At 38.3% G+C, this 16156-nt stretch overlaps 2 protein-coding genes across 2 annotated transcripts; both read left to right on the forward strand.

Moving 5' to 3' along the window:
• Nucleotides 1–534: 534 nt before the first annotated feature.
• Nucleotides 535–1238, forward strand: LOC127798353 (uncharacterized). The gene is made up of 2 exons (XM_052331869.1): nt 535–561; nt 678–1238. Exons 1-2 carry the CDS (start codon nt 535–537, stop codon nt 1236–1238), a joined length of 588 nt encoding a protein of 195 aa, XP_052187829.1.
• Nucleotides 1239–13435: 12197 nt separating this feature from the next.
• Nucleotides 13436–14254, forward strand: LOC127796510 (miraculin-like). The gene has a single exon (XM_052328671.1). It carries the CDS (start codon nt 13469–13471, stop codon nt 14123–14125), a length of 657 nt encoding a protein of 218 aa, XP_052184631.1. The 5' UTR covers nt 13436–13468; the 3' UTR covers nt 14126–14254.
• The last annotated feature ends 1902 nt before the right edge of the window (nt 14255–16156 follow it).

Here is a 16156-nt window from a genome sequence, read left to right on the forward strand (position 1 = left end):
ATGCAGAGGCCCACAGGGTTCGATTGGGGACCTTCTTGTTACGAGGAGATGCCGAGCAATGGTGGGAGACCACCAGACAACGATATGGTGATGAGGGCCCGACATGGGCACAGTTTGTCACGGCGTTCAATGAGACTTATGTACCGGCTTGGGTCAGAGAGCAGAAGGTGTTCGAGTTTATTGACTTACAGTAGGGGAGCAAGACAGTCACACAGTACGAGACTGAGTTTGTGGCGTTATCTCGTTATGCTCCAGAGTTAGTGACCCCTGAGTCTCGCGGAGTCAGCAAGTTTCAGAGGGAGCTACGACTAGAGATTCGCCACGCCATGGCTGGTATCGAGGCACCCGACTTTCCTACAACTGTTCAGCGGGCCCATGCATTGGAGAGGGACCAATTGGAGGCTCGATCGGATCAGTCAGTTATGAAGGGTGCAGGGAGTAGCATTAAGAAGAGAAAGTGGGATGCGGGCAGTAAGAGTTCAGGGCTTCCACAGTGCCGGCAGTGTAGGCAAAGACACTAGGGGCAATGCCGGGATGTACGTCGGGACGTGTGTTATCGCTGTGCTCAGCCGGGACATTTGAAGAGAGACTGTCCACAGGGGCCTAGACCGGCTACACCGGCCCCACCAGCTACATCGGCCACAGGGCAGGATATCATTTGTTTTCGCTGTGGACAGAGAGGCCATCAGGCAAATGTGTGCACCCAGCCAGCACAGATTGGAGGGTTACGGACGGGACGTGTAGGGCCCAGACTAGCTCAGAGACAGTCTACACCGAGAGCGCAGGGTCCAGTAGCACCATTACCTCTACCAGCAGGACAACGCTCAGGGTCCACAGAGAGGGTGCAGATGCAGGGGAAGGCATTTACGGTGACAGCAGCTGAGGGTAGTGATACGGTGCAAGGTATACTTTCTCTCCATGGTCACGATGTACGTGCCTTATTTGATATAAGTTCTACCCACTCTTTCATAGTGCCCCATCTGTTGCATAAGATCCCGATCTCGTATAACCCCTTGCCATATGATTTGTCTGTTTCAACATCGGGAGGGACAGTGTTGATAGGGAGTGAGATGGTCAGGGACTGCGAGATAGGGATTCATGACCAGGTATTTTTAGGGGATCTTATTGTTTTGGCGATTCAGGATTTTAATTTACTGTTGGGTAAGGATTGGCTTTCACGGCACTATGCTCGAGTTGATTGTCGTCGGAAGGTGATTTCATTTGAGAACCCGAGGTGACCAGTTGTTACATATCGGGGTGTGAAGCTAGTGGTGACTACGCCGATGATATCGGTTATGCACGCTGAGAAGCTTATACGACGTGGTTGTGAGGCCTATTTTGCATTTGTGACCGTGATAGCTGGGGAGAAGGAGTTGGCTGCCTATCCTGTGGTGCGAGACTTTCCATATGTATTACCAGATGAGTTGTCAGGACTACCACTGCACCGGGAGATTGATTTTGCAGTCGATCTGATGCTAGGTACGCAGCCCATTTCCAAGACTCCTTACCATATGGCTGCCAATGAATTGAAAGAACTCAAGGTGCAGTTGCAAGATCTTTTAGAGAGGGGGTTTATTTGATCGAGCACATCGTCTTGGGGGGCTCCAGTATTATTTGTGCGTAAGAAGGATGGGTCTATGCGACTGTGTATAGATTACCGACAGCTTAATCAGGTAACAATTAAGAATAAGTACCCCATACCCCGTGTGGATGATTTGCTAGATCAGTTGCATGGTGCAGCGGTGTTTTCCAAGATAGATTTACGGTCAGGTTATCATCAGGTGTGGGTCAGAGATGAGGATATTGCGAATACCGCATTTCGTACATGTTATGGGCATTATGAGTTTGTGGTCATACCATTTGGGCTGACTAATGCACCTGCAATGTTTATGGATTTGATGAATATGGTGTTTAAGGAATATCTAGATTCTTTTGTCATAGTTTTTATTGACGACATCCTAGTCTACTCACCGAGCCCTGAGATACACGAGGTGTATTTGAGCATGGTTCTGCAAAAGCTCAGAGATGAGCAGTTGTATGCCAAGTTTTCTAAATATGAGTTTTGGCAGACTCGAGTTGTATTCTTGGGACACGTGGTCTCAGTTGAGGGTATCTTAGTAGATCCAGAGAAGACTAGAGCCGTGATGGATTAACCGAGACCAATGACAGTGACGGAGATTCAAAGTTTTCTTGGCCTTGCCGGGTATTATCGACGGTTCATAGAAGGCTTCGCAAGATTTGCATCACCCATGACGAAGTTGACAAGGAAAGGCGCCAGATTTATTTGGGACGAGTCTTGCGAGAGATCCTTCCAGGAGTTGAAGCGACGTTTGACTTCAGCACCAGTACTAACAATACCCAGGAGTGGTGAGTTATTTACTGTATACAGTGATGCCTCATATGCAGGGTTAGGGTGCGTTTTGATGCAGGACGGCCGGGTGAATGCCTATGCATCCAGATAGTTGAAGAGCCACGAAGAGAATTACCCTACACATGATCTGGAGTTGGCGGCTATAGTATTTTCCTTGAAGATTTGGAGGCATTATCTTTATGGTGAGAGAGTCCAGATTTACAAGGATCACAAGAGTCTCAAGTACCTCTTTTCACAGAGGGAACTCAATATGAGACAACACCGTTGGTCAGAGCTGCTCAAGGACTATGATTGCGAGATCCCCTATCACCCAGGTAAAGCTAATGTGGTTGCCGATGCATTGAGTCGCCGTGGAGCATTAGTTGCAGCTATGATGGTGCAGGAGTGGTTCTTATTGGAGCAGATGAGTGATCTTACTATCTCAGTGGCATCAGACAATCCTACACTCTATTGTGCTACCATGAGTATCCATTCAGATCTAAAGAATCAGATTCGTGATCAGCAGCGATAGAATGTGGAGCTTGGCGAGATCATGGCTGATATGGAGAGATTTGGGCCATTGGGGTACAGTCAAAGGGATGACGGTTTGCTATTGTTCCGTGGATGAATTTGTGTGCCAAGTGACAGTGATATCAGGCAGAGGATCCTAGAAGAAGCTCATCGTTCTCCTTATACTATCCATCCTGGAGCGACGAAGATATATCAGGGCTTACGGCATTAATATTAGTGGAGCGGCATGAAGAGGAGCGTAGCAGAGTTTGTATCGCGATGTTTAGTGTGCCAGCAAATCAAAGCTGAACACCAGAGGCCCGCGGGATTGTTACGACCTTTATCTGTGCCGGAGTGGAAATGGGAGCGCATAGCTATGGATTTCGTCTCGGGATTGCCGCGATCTAGTTGGGGATTCGATTTGATATGGGTGATTATCGACCGGTTGACTAAATCAGCTCACTTCCTACCTGTCAAGAAGACCTATCCTATTCATCGATTAGCCAAGTTATACATTGATGAGGTGGTGAGACTACACAGAGTACCAGCCAATATTGTGTCAGACAGGGATCCTCGGTTTACCTCACGATTTTGGGAGGCGTTGCAGAGTGCTATGAGGACCTAGCTAACTTTCAGTACAACCTTCCACCCTCAGACTAACGGGCAGTCCGAGCGGACCATACGGACTTTTGAGGACATACTCCGTGCCTGTGTACTGGATTTCCATGGGAGCTGGGATGACCATTTGTCCCTAGTGGAGTTTGCCTACAATAATAGCTTCCAGGCCAGTATTGGGATGGCACCATTTGAGGCGTTGTACGGACGACCATGTAGATCATCGCTTTGCTGGACCGAGATTCGGGAGCGAGCATTGTTTGGACCGGAGTTGGTAGAGCAGATGACAGAGAAGATCCAGTTGATTCGGGCTAGGATGAAGGCAACTCAGGACCATCAGAAGAGTTATGCTGACAGACGACGTCGGGATTTGGAGTTTGATGTGGGTGATCATGTGTTTCTTCGAGTCATGCCGATGATGAGTGTTCGACGCTTTGGAGTATCTGGCAAGTTGAGTCCTCGCTATGTGGGACCATTCGACATATTGGAGCGAGTCGGAACGTTAGCTTACCGGTTAGCTTTACCTCCTTAGTTAGCCCACGTACATGATGTTTTTCATGTTTCTATGCTTCGCAAGTACGTGGCAGATCCCAGGCATGTTATTGATTATCACTCGCTCGTGGTGCAAGAGGACGCGTCGTACATCGAGTTGCCTGCTAGTATCGTGGATCGGAAAGAGAAAGTGCTTCGCAGTAACACGATTCCCTATGTGAAGGTCCAGTGGCAGCGACATACCCCTAAGGAGGCTACTTGGGAGTTAGTGAAGGATCATAAACGAGGATACATAGCATGCAACGGAAGCGGTTTTAAAAAAAAACGTTCCTCGTATTGATTAGAATCTAGGAGTCTTACTTTTTCGGCGGATTACCGGACGGAATGGAGCGATAGGAGCAGGATGAGCGGGAACTTCTTCTCGTAGTGGAGACGACGACTGTCCTGCAATCCTTCGGCTCCGTCGCATCAGAACTCAAAGGCACTCTTTCGATCTTCCGAAGTATGACTCGAACTCGTGGCCTCTCTTTCGGTGAAGAAGAGCAAAAACGACCTCTGATGAAAAACAACCAAAGAGAGATATATAAAGGGAGAACCCTAGGGTTAAAACCCTAGTGGGCCAAACCCTAATGGGCCAAGTCCATTTAATTAATTTTCTAATTGGGTTAACCCAATTAATTAATTAAAAACTAATGAACTATTATTTTATTCTAGCCCAATTAATTATGGACCATTCTGAATAAAATAATTCTCTCTCAATGTAATTCACCCAACAATCCAAATGTATTAAATAATATATGAGTTATATCGAGCTACCCCGGGGACCAAAAGACAAATTATTCACGGCTACTAAAATGACCAAAATATCCCTGCTACCTAGTAGCTATATTTTGTCATTCTAAGTGTTCCAACTATCACCATATGGTAACACTGACCCCACGAATAATTTTGCATATGCCATGTCTTTGACCTACTAGTGTAATGACGAAAATACCCCTCTGCGTAACACCCATCATTTAGAAAGGAATAATGTACTAACACCTCTCTAAATGATTTCTACCATCCTTAGATCACTAGTCCAATAATCCGTGACTACTCGAATGTACTTTCTTATCACTGGGAGCTACCCAGAAGCACACACTCTTAAGTCACGTTCCCAGGGCCCTGGATTATTTGATTATTCTTGGACAATCACAAGGGGGTGAATCACAGAAACTATCTTGTATTAGTCTGTCTTAACTAATTAGAAACCATACTCCCAACTCAAAAGGATATTGATCTTTGATAGACCTCACCTACAATGAATCTAAGAATATAGCTCTAGGTTCACTAGACCACCAACTAATACTCAAGTATTAGAGTACTCGTCCACGTAGTAGAAATGATAGACTAGCTCCATGATAATTAGTACTTTGTCATTAGCTTCTATCACAGGTCCACTCTACGCATTCCAAATGCGCTTGTACAATTAGAGTAAACGGACTGTTTACTGGCTAAGGCAAGCCATCCTCCATTAGGATCTATTGCACAATGATCTTATCATGATAGAATGCCCAGTTCTATCAAAAGATCAAGAGTAATATTTTCTTGCTTATTAAGTACCCATGATTCATGCCTAACTGTGAAGAACGACCCATCACATGAATCACTTACTTAATAGCATGGACACTTTTCCAACAATTAAATGTAAACAATATATGTGCCATAAACTGAATAAAAGAAACATCATTACCATAAATTAAACAAAACGTGTCTTTAGGGCATACATTTCCAACAGTTAGAGGAGGACATGAGGCGACTTCACCCTCAGTTATTTGCCTAGCCAGGTACGAATTTCAGGAACAAAATTCTTTTAAGGGGGGAGGATTTGTAACGCCCATAAATGGCAATTTAATTTAATTTTGGGGTAATTTGATTTGAAAGAAATATCAAAATAATTTGTTGTGATTAAATAAAAATAAATTATGTGATTTTAAGGATATAAGAAATTAAGGTAATTGATTAATTAATTTAGGAATATTCTGGAATAAGAAAAAAAAAAGTAAAATAAATCAAATTGTGGGATTTTTAGAAGTTTCGGGCGTTAGTGTAATTAATTAAGGGAGTGTGAGTGTAATTAACGGAAGTTTGGGGGTGTTGGTGCGAATTGCAGAAAAGGCCAAAAATCACCTCAAATATAACTTAAGTTGTATATATGTTGAAGGAGACGTGCGGGAGCGAGCGGTCGCGCGCGAGGCGGCCAGGCAGCGGGCGAGGGTTTGAGACGTAGGGGCGTGCGCGCGCGAGGGCTGAATTTTGGGCTGATTTTAATCAGCCAAAGACATCCGAAATGACGTCGTTTCGGTGAGGCGGTGGCCTCCCCAGCAGCTGGCCCGCGCGCTGCCACGTGGCGCCCTCTCATTCGCTTCCTTTTGCCTTTAATTAAGCCCGATTTCGGGCGTTTTTGCTGCTATAGAAACAGCAATTTTAGTAGGAAATTCTAGTGAGCTCGCGATCGTGAAAGTGGGAGATTTTGATGCCAAAATTCAGATTAAATCAAGTTTAATCAGCGATTTAATTTTCCAGGTATGTAGAGAGGCTAATAATTAATATTCTGTGCGGTCAGAATTTCTTTTAGAGCCCAATTTTATTAATTCTGGCAAATAATGGGGATATTGCAGTGTGTATAATTTTTACTGTGTTGGGTTGAATCAAGCCTAAGGATATCTTCGTAAAGGCAAGTTCTTCATACCCACCTCGTTGATTCTTTCGTTGTCAATTTATTTGACCTCCCTTCGTTTGTTTCGGCTGTTAATAAATTATGGAATTTTAAGTGGTTTGTTTTAAAATTTAATTTATTAAACTGGTCTCGATGATTTTATTCGTTAATTGTCTACGGGGGTTTGTGCCACCCCCAAGCCTATGGGAATGATGTCGTACTCACCCGGGGCTAGGTTCTTAGCTGTTCGGGTATTATTATTGGTTTTTGGTTGTTTATAGGCTAAGCGGTTGTGCAGTAAGGGCAAGGATCAGCGGTTCGGTGACGGTGTGACAATTGTACGAACTATCTTAGGCCATTAGATGGTCTCTCCTAGCTACTGACCGCTGACTGGTTCCAGGCACTGTTGACTAGCTCTGCCGTTATGTGATTATAGCATGCCTGGTTATATTTTATTCTTGTTGCATAGTTTGGCGTGCACATGGGTACGGGATGCATGTTGGGATTATCATGATTTGGTTATGCTTGGTCACAGACATTCTAGCTTGGTTATGCTGCATCTAGCATAAGCATATGCATCGCGTGTGATTTACTATATGGGCGGAGCATGGCCTGATGCCTGGATATATGGGCGCCATGTATCACGTTGATGCTCATTACGCCTTTGAATTTTATGTGCACTGCATGGTTACTGGTAGTATTTAGTTCTCAGACGGGAGTACCATTTCGAGGAAGCCTATGGCTCGACTGTCGGGAGTACCGATAGGGATACGGGTGATGGGAGTACCGACCCGGGACAATGCGCACAGGTTTGTGGAGATTTATGTTGCCTTTCAGGGCAACGGTAGGTTGGTATGGGACTTGGGTGCCAGGTGTCTTATGTGGGCCCCAAGGACCGGTATGTGCTTTTATTACGCGACACTATTGTTTTGTTGCCTCACATGGTTTATGTGTACATGTGGGTCTATATTTGCGGTGATCTCCTCTTCTATTCATGTTATAGCCTTCATTTTCATATAAACTTGCTAAGTCTTGCGACTCACCTTGCTTTCCATCATTCCAGGTAAGGGCAAGGCGAAGGCCAAGGGCGAGGACTGCGCCACCTAGCAACCATCCGTGTCGGTAGAGTGTACAGTTAGCTGCCCTCGTCATCTCTGATGTTTTGTTAGAGTTCCTGTCTTTTATTTTTTTGACTGTGCCAGGTTGTTCCTTGTATCCCCTATTTATTGACACAAGGTTTGTATATATTTATATACTCCATGACCGCTGTTCCAGCGAGGTATTTGTGGGCATGCATGTTTACAGTCTTTGCTTTCGCTGTTGTATTTCTTATGTATGCATGCCAGGGTATTTTTGTCTTATGTCTATATCTCTTCCCTTATGTAAGCGCTTTCGTCTAGATAGACTGGGTGGTTAGGATATCTGGGCGGGGGTGCTTATAGAACATACATATGTAAACATGCATAAAAAGGACTATTAATTTTTTTTGTAATAAATTAACACCTTTAAATCTTAACCATTGGATTAATGCAAGATCAGTTATAAATAGAAGGATTAAAGGGTTGTTCTCTATATATAATTTTGCAAGAAAAATAGTTATAGAGTGATCCAATTAAACGTATAATATATATATATATATATACAACAAAATATTCAAATGATGTATGTGGTCCAATATACAATAATAGTTTCAAAGGCTTCCACATGCCTAAGTTATCAGATTTTCAAATGGAGTTTGAAGGACTTCATTTTATCAAAATTTAAACGCATGCATGCAAGTGGTCCAATTAAGACAAGCTGATAATTATGGATTGCAACAAATTTAACCCAAAGACTGAATATTTATTTTTAAGTTTACAAATTAATTTTTTAAAATGGGTGCTTCTGATTTTTGAATTCTTGAATGATCAATGAATGGCTTGAGTCCAAAGCTATTATTTATTTATTATTACCCAGGGTCAGTGCAAAGATGAAGTTTTTGAGCAATAAGAATGAAAGGTAAGAAATGAAGAACCAATTGGACTTGTAGTCGCCCACGTTGGACTTCCCCTTTTCTTTGCCCTGAGAAAGAATGACTTTGTAAGGTGAAGGACGAGCTGCCAAATAGTACAGCCCGTCCTTGGCACTCTTGAAAGAAAAAAGAAACTTGATGAGTTTCCAAGATGGGGGAGAAAGTTTATTCCTAAGCAATAAAATAGTTAAAGAAGTGAGTTGGGTATATGAATTTGGGGTCAGTTGAAAGGGTACAAGCTTGAGCTCGTTCAGAAGGTTAAGAAGATATGGTGTAAAAGGAAACCTAAAACCAGACTTGAGGTGCAGGGGGCTAATGGCTATGAAGCCAGTTGGGGGATAGGCTGTATGGAAGCTCGAAAAAGGGATATACACTTGGCGATCCTTAGGGAGACGGAACTCTCGGGTGTAAGTGCCCACCTCGTGGAACTTGACCTTAGAAGAGAGTTACCTAAAGACCTTTATCCTTGGCCTTCTTTAGCGATATGCTCACTGACAGACGGATCAGTCTTGGAACTCGTCACTTTTGCAACCTCCCTAGCTCGCGAGCTCATTGCTCTAATGTTATGCATCTCTATCACGAGACAGTCTTCAGAGTTTAACGTGTCGTCTTCTCCTATGATGTGGTTGCAGCTCTTTTAACCCAAGTTCTGTTGAACAGAATCAGACATTTACAGAAAAAGCAAGAACAGTCAGGTCACAGTTCGTAGACCAAACCTCTAAGAATTGGAAAAAAAATCGTAAAAGTATCGCCTATTTGAAAGGTCATGCGCTTTGCAACGGCGTGCCGCCTAAGGCGGAGGGGCTACGACTACAAGCCTGGTACTCCATGAAAGACTAATCCTAAGGTCTTTAAGCCAAAAGGCTTTGAAGATGCCTAATAAACCGATTCAAATTGGTGCACCAGAAAAAGGGAAGCGCGACCAATAAAATCAGAAAGGCCAAAGGGCCAATGGCAAAAAAATGACGATGAATGGCCCAAACGAAAGAAACCTCAAGAAAGAGATAGAGATCACGAAGAACTCACCAAACAGTGGACTTCTTACTAGTATGAAAGTCCGGATCAAGCCTCGAGTGGTGGTCGGCGCCTGAACGATTCCAATCAGAAGAACATGGTCGCAGTGGAAGTCTCAAGAGCAGAAAGCTAAAGCAAATATTTTCAAAATGGCATGAAAAGGGAAAAATAAAGGATTTCTTTGCTATTTATACCTTCAGCTTGAATGATCTCAGCCGTCAGATCAAAATAACTTATGGCATGCTTCGCATTAACCAGTTGCATGACTGCTCATGGGCTCACAATTATGATCACGCGAAGTAATGGGAAAACGTGCACACTAAACACGTCTCAGACAAGACGTGCGGCATAAAACAACGTGATTTGAAGCGATTGGGCAGAAGTCTGAAAAGCGAATTGACAACTAGAATAACTGGCATCCATCAGCTCCCAATTCGAAGATCGCACCGCAAGCTGGGGGGGCTTGTGTTATAGGTATCTCCCGAACTACTCCTTATAGGCTGGACTCGACCCAGCAGGAAGAGCTCATCAGACAAGCTCGCACATCACTAAAACCCAAGTTCAGATCACGAAACCAAGCAAGCTCTCAACAATGCTCTCAGCGAGCTCTCAGCAATATCTATAGCTCACCGACCTATCCGTTCAGCTCACATAACAACATTGCCGTTGGATAACCAAAGGTAGGGATCCACCTACTTTATCTAATGCAAACCAAATCCCTGGTAATACAGAGCTCACTCCCGATTTTATGAAATTGATAATGACATCTTGTCTTCATAATATTATCCTATTATTTTGAATTTTTTGTAAATTGTAAACACCCTCACTATAAATAGGGGACAAAAATGATTGTAAAGAGAGAGGTCAATCGTAATAATATACTGTGACTCTGCCGGAATAACCAGAGAACAGTCATAGAATAGGCATCATTCTAGCTGAATCACGTAAAAACTTCTTGAGTACGTTTTATTTTGTTTCTCTTCCTTGCATTTTGAAGTATTTTCTCGTTGCGGGCCTGCGAATCACGATCGGCTAATTCTAAACGTCGACAATGCACATGAAATATATTAATTGATATATTTAGAATTTAAATAAATATATTTATTTTATAGATTTATATATTTAAAAATAAAAATTTAAATATTTATAAATTAACATTTTCAATTCATCTTAACTTAATATATTTATTTAAATTAAAAATTTTAAATTTTAAAAATTACATCTTTTATATTCATCTCATGTTTAAATGTATATTTAATTTTTTAAATATATTTATACATTAATATATTTAATTTCTTATAAAATTTAAATATTTATATATTTAAATATTCATATCAAGTTTAAATATTTATAAATTAATTGACTAAAAATAAAAAAAATAAAATTGGAAATTAATTTTTTAAATATATTTTTTATTTTTTTATTTAAACAAATATTAAAATTAATTTTTTTATTTTTAATTTTAGCGACATAAATAATTATCCGTCGCTAAAATTAGAGACGGAAAATTCTTTCCGTCGCTAGATAAAAATTTAATTTTAATTTTTTTATTATGAAAACTTAGTGACACAAACACCTATTCGTCGCTAATTTTAGCGACAGATTATTATTTCCGTTACTAAAAAATTAAAAATTTGTTTGTTTTTATTTATTTTTAATTACTTTAGCAAGGGAATATTGTTCCATCGCTAATCCGTCCCTAATTTTATGAAATTTTTTTTTTTGTAATTCGTTGCAATTCTGTCATTGTTCTATCTCAAAATAACAAAGAAAATTTTCATCTTTAAATCTTGAATTTCTTGTAGTGTTACTCTATTTTTCTTTGTGACTCTACTTGTCTTTGCAATTAAATTTTTATTTAATCAAATCATACATTGCACACGACGTATGCAATGACATAAATTTATAATATCTTCTACGAAAGAAAAGGAAAAGGAGGTTAACTACAACCATTCTCTTAGATCAATTGAATTATATGTAAACAAATTCTGACAATTTTTGTAAGAGCTACTTGAGCTATTGGTTTGATTATTAAGTTGCTCAATTACTTGGCGTCCTTATCTTAATATTGAATCATCTGGGTGCAAATTTATATATAGATAACATATAAAATCTCATCAATTAGAAATTTATTGTATATGTTGGACCAAGCACCCCATATAATTATTTTCTCTTATATGTAAAATGATAGGGGAAACTAAATCATATCTATAAATAAAATCATATAATTTTCACATGTCTCAAATGTATAACTAGCTTACAAAAATAACGATAGTCAAACTAAATGATTTTATCGTAATAATCCGATATATCTTGATTAATGCATAAAAAGCTAGAATTTCTAACAAATGAGTAGAATGATGATGAGTAGAATTGTAGAATTTTCACTTAAATAAATAAATAACATTTGATTAGTAGACAAAAGTCATTGTTATAATTTTAAATGTATTCTGATCATTGAGACTTATTTATCTAAATCTAAAATTTTGAAATATCTAATCTTGGATTCAATTACAAAAGATATATATATATATATATAAAGAAAATCCAGCTAAACATTTATTAAATTATTGATCAACTTTATCCTTCCTTCCTCGAAAATTTCTTCCTTTGGTGGACCTATTTTCTTCATTAGAAAAAGAAAAAAAAGAGAGTAAAATATGAGGACAAATAATTAAACCTCAATAAAGTGAACTATAAATTGTTAACAAGTGTTAAATCATCTCCAGCTCAGTCTAACTCAAACTAAATCTCGTAAATTCATTCTGCAGTTTAAGAAACTCTAACTATTTGATTATTTTGTTCTACATAAATTAATGTACGTTGAACCATCTTATAATTATTTTGTATTTAGTTTATATATATAAAACTACCATATACGTTTTATACATTGATGTACTATTTAACTATTTTACATACAATTTACCAATACATGTTTTAATAAATTCAAATTTTGAACAGTATATTAGTAGGATAATCATAGGTTACATTGGAAGAATAATTAATAATCCATTTCGTGGACAGTCAGATAAGGAAAAAAAAAAAAAGCATAATGCATAAACAGTACACATACATCGTGAATCTCAGCTTAATTTCATTTCTACTCAGTTTTGATTTTCTCTACCCATAAAAAAAAAAAAAAAAAACCCTTGTAAAACATCAAAAAAATGAAGAGCTCACTACTATTGGTACTCTCTTGCCTTCTCCTTTCCTTGTTCCCAAACTCTCTAAACCTCATAAATTCAATCTGCAACTCAGGAAACTATAACCATTTGATTGTTTTATCCTACGTAAATTAATTTAATTTACGTTGGAACACTCTATAATTATTTTGCATTTAATTTATATATACTGAACTACCTTACATGTCATACACATTGATTTTTTATTTAACTATTTTACATACAATCATGTATAATAAATTAAAATTATAAGCAATATATATATCAGAAGGATAATCAAAGACAATATTGGAAGAATAATTAATAATCCATTTCATGGATAGCCAGACAAGGAAAAAAAAAAAAAAACAAGCATAATGCATAAACAGTACATATACATCGTGAACCTAAGTCACATGAAAATTGATGATAGAGAAATAAATGTTGCTTTCACTTGGTCCCGACATCTCCTCAACTATAGTCTCCTCCACAATAAATTGATCTGATCATAATTTAATTTTTTTTCTCATCTTCCGTCTCTATAAATTCAAGCTACTCAGCTTTGCTTTTCTGCCCACAAAAAAAAAACAAAGAAAGTCTTGAAAAACATCAACAAAATGAAGAGCTCACTGCTGCTACTACTCTCCTTCCTTCTCCTTTCCTCGCTCCCAAATCTTCTTATGGCTGATAATCTTGAGCCCTTGTACGACTCCTCCGGCGATAAAGTCGTCACAGGCACCCAATACTATCTCGTGCCTGCGTTCAGTGGACATGGTGGTGGTTTATATGCCAAACCATCAACTTGTCCAGGAGAAATCTTCCAAGAAAATTCAGACTCAGCATTGGGTCAGGCAGTACTATTCTATCCTGCCAACTACACCTATGTGAGTGGTACTGTTGTCCACGAGTCCTCTGCTTTGGACATCCATTTCAGTGGTCAAGCTTGTAGGAAATCCCCAAATGCGTGGACTGTCAGTTATTTTGATGACGCAGTGGGTGCATGGATCGTTACAGCATATGGGTTCGTAGGAAACCCAGGACCATATGGTTTCAAGTTTGAGAAAGTCTGCAACGATAATGTGTACCAGATTCTTTTCGATCCTCCGACTACACTAGGATTACCTAAGAGCTACGTTGGGGTCACTTCTGAGGCCGAGAGGCGCACAGCTCTCATTAGTGTCCCACCCTTGCGGTTGAAGATTGTCAAAGCTTCATATGCTCGCCAAGTTAAAGAAGCAAGACTCAACAAGGGAAGGATTGCTAGTGTGGTTTAATGCCCACTATTTATCTAAATATTTTATCCAAGTCTTTCTTGTTGTTGGAAATAAATTATAAGGATATCACTTTTGAGATCCTTGTAATGCATAAATTATAAACCCATAATTAAATAATGGACTTGGTACCGTTGCTTTCAATTTGATCAAACTGAATTATTATTTTATTTTCAATTGAACTGATTAATTTTATTATTTAATTAATAATTATTCTAAATATCAGGGTTGTGAGATGAGGAAATAACTCTTAAAAGTCTACAATGATCTCATCGACATATATAGGTTCAATAAACTTCTCTTTTTCAGTTACAAATTTGTATTTTTGAAGTTAACAGATATTCTTTAGTTATATATATATATATTTGTAAGCTATTAAGGGTGTACATAATAAGTAATTTTTTTATATAATATAATAATTTAAATTTACAATATCAAGATAATAGCATACTCAGTCGAATTTTATTGTACCCATCTTTCACGTTAAAGCATTTCATAGCCATCCGTGAATGACTAGCTCATTTGCCTATATTTGAATAAGCCAAGTAATTGACATGACTTGAACGTGGAAAAATGAAAAAAAAAAAATCGTACGGATAAGATTCCTTCATCCCCACATGCCAAGTGAACAATAACTGAAAAGAGAACAAATTTGATAAAAATATTTTTTTACATGCTTGTATATAACATGGAGTGACCCATAACGGTCATGGGTTGGACTGCATTTTTTAAAATTCGAATTTGTAAAAATTATTGATTTTGTGTTTAAACCCACAAGTTTATACCAAACTTGAACCCACACTATATGAACTTGTGAAAAACCCGTACACTACTATTAGGATGCATTTGATAGAGGTGCAAAATAAGGGTGAAATTTCAATTCTCATCCTAACTTCTAAAAATTTTAATTTCTTAATTTCAAGAAAAATTTTCACTTTTTGAGATGAAATTCGAATTTCATAGAATTGAAAAGTTATTTGATAGAATTTTCTAGAATTTAGATGAAAAATGAATTCTATTTTCATTTTCTACTCTATCAAATGCACTCTTATTGACTTTGGTTCGAAATCAGACTACGATGAGCTCTACTTCTAGGATTTTAGCTCTATAAATTCAAACTATTAGACACCTCTAATCATCTTAAAATACAACGAAGAGCATAAACACAATCGTTAGCACTCTCCTTTTTCTCAGCTTTCCTCACAAAAACGGCACAAAATTAACAGACAGGCCAAATTATTTTAATTTAAAATCTCAACGAATATTCTAGGAATTTAATAATTAGAAATATCATCAATTGTATCGGTAATGATGACATGTGATTGGTGCCATGGCACAAGGCATGACCGTGAATTATAACGACAATTAAAAATATGCACCAATCAACCATTAATGAAGTCACCCTAATCTTCATTTAATTGCTGTAGTTCCACTATTATTATTATTATTATTATTATTATTATTATTTTGAAATACACTATTATAATTTATATTGATATATACAGAGATAATAAAGAAATTAACAATAAACACACAAATTACACGTGCATTAATTCAATTTTACTGACTAGCTGTAGGGACGAAATGAGAAATAATTAAAGGAATTATTTTATTAAAATAAAACATTTAATTGAGTCTCACTTATTTTCATTTTGACCCATTAACTCAATAAATAATGTTTAATTTAAAAAGATAAAATTGAAAGAATCCAATACAACCTCTAAAAATGCAAGCTACATCATTTTTTTTTCTTTTTTTTTTAAAAAGAAAGCTACATATATATATATCCACAAGCCACATTCTTAACCCACCCTCTATTATGATTCTTGTAGTATAACACACCGGCCAGCTCCTAATGACACCTCATTCAAACATCCTTTTTCACTTTAGATGATCTTTTTTGTGAGCCAAATTTTCAACAAAAACAAAAGGTTAAATTAATAATCCATTTCATGGACAGTCAGACAAGGAAAAAAATATTCAAATTTATGAATTGTAATCTAGCTTAGAAAAATAATGACAACTAAACTAAAT

Source organism: Diospyros lotus, chromosome 3 (genome assembly GCF_014633365.1).
Source record: "Diospyros lotus cultivar Yz01 chromosome 3, ASM1463336v1, whole genome shotgun sequence".
Taxonomy (NCBI): Eukaryota; Viridiplantae; Streptophyta; class Magnoliopsida; order Ericales; family Ebenaceae; genus Diospyros; species Diospyros lotus.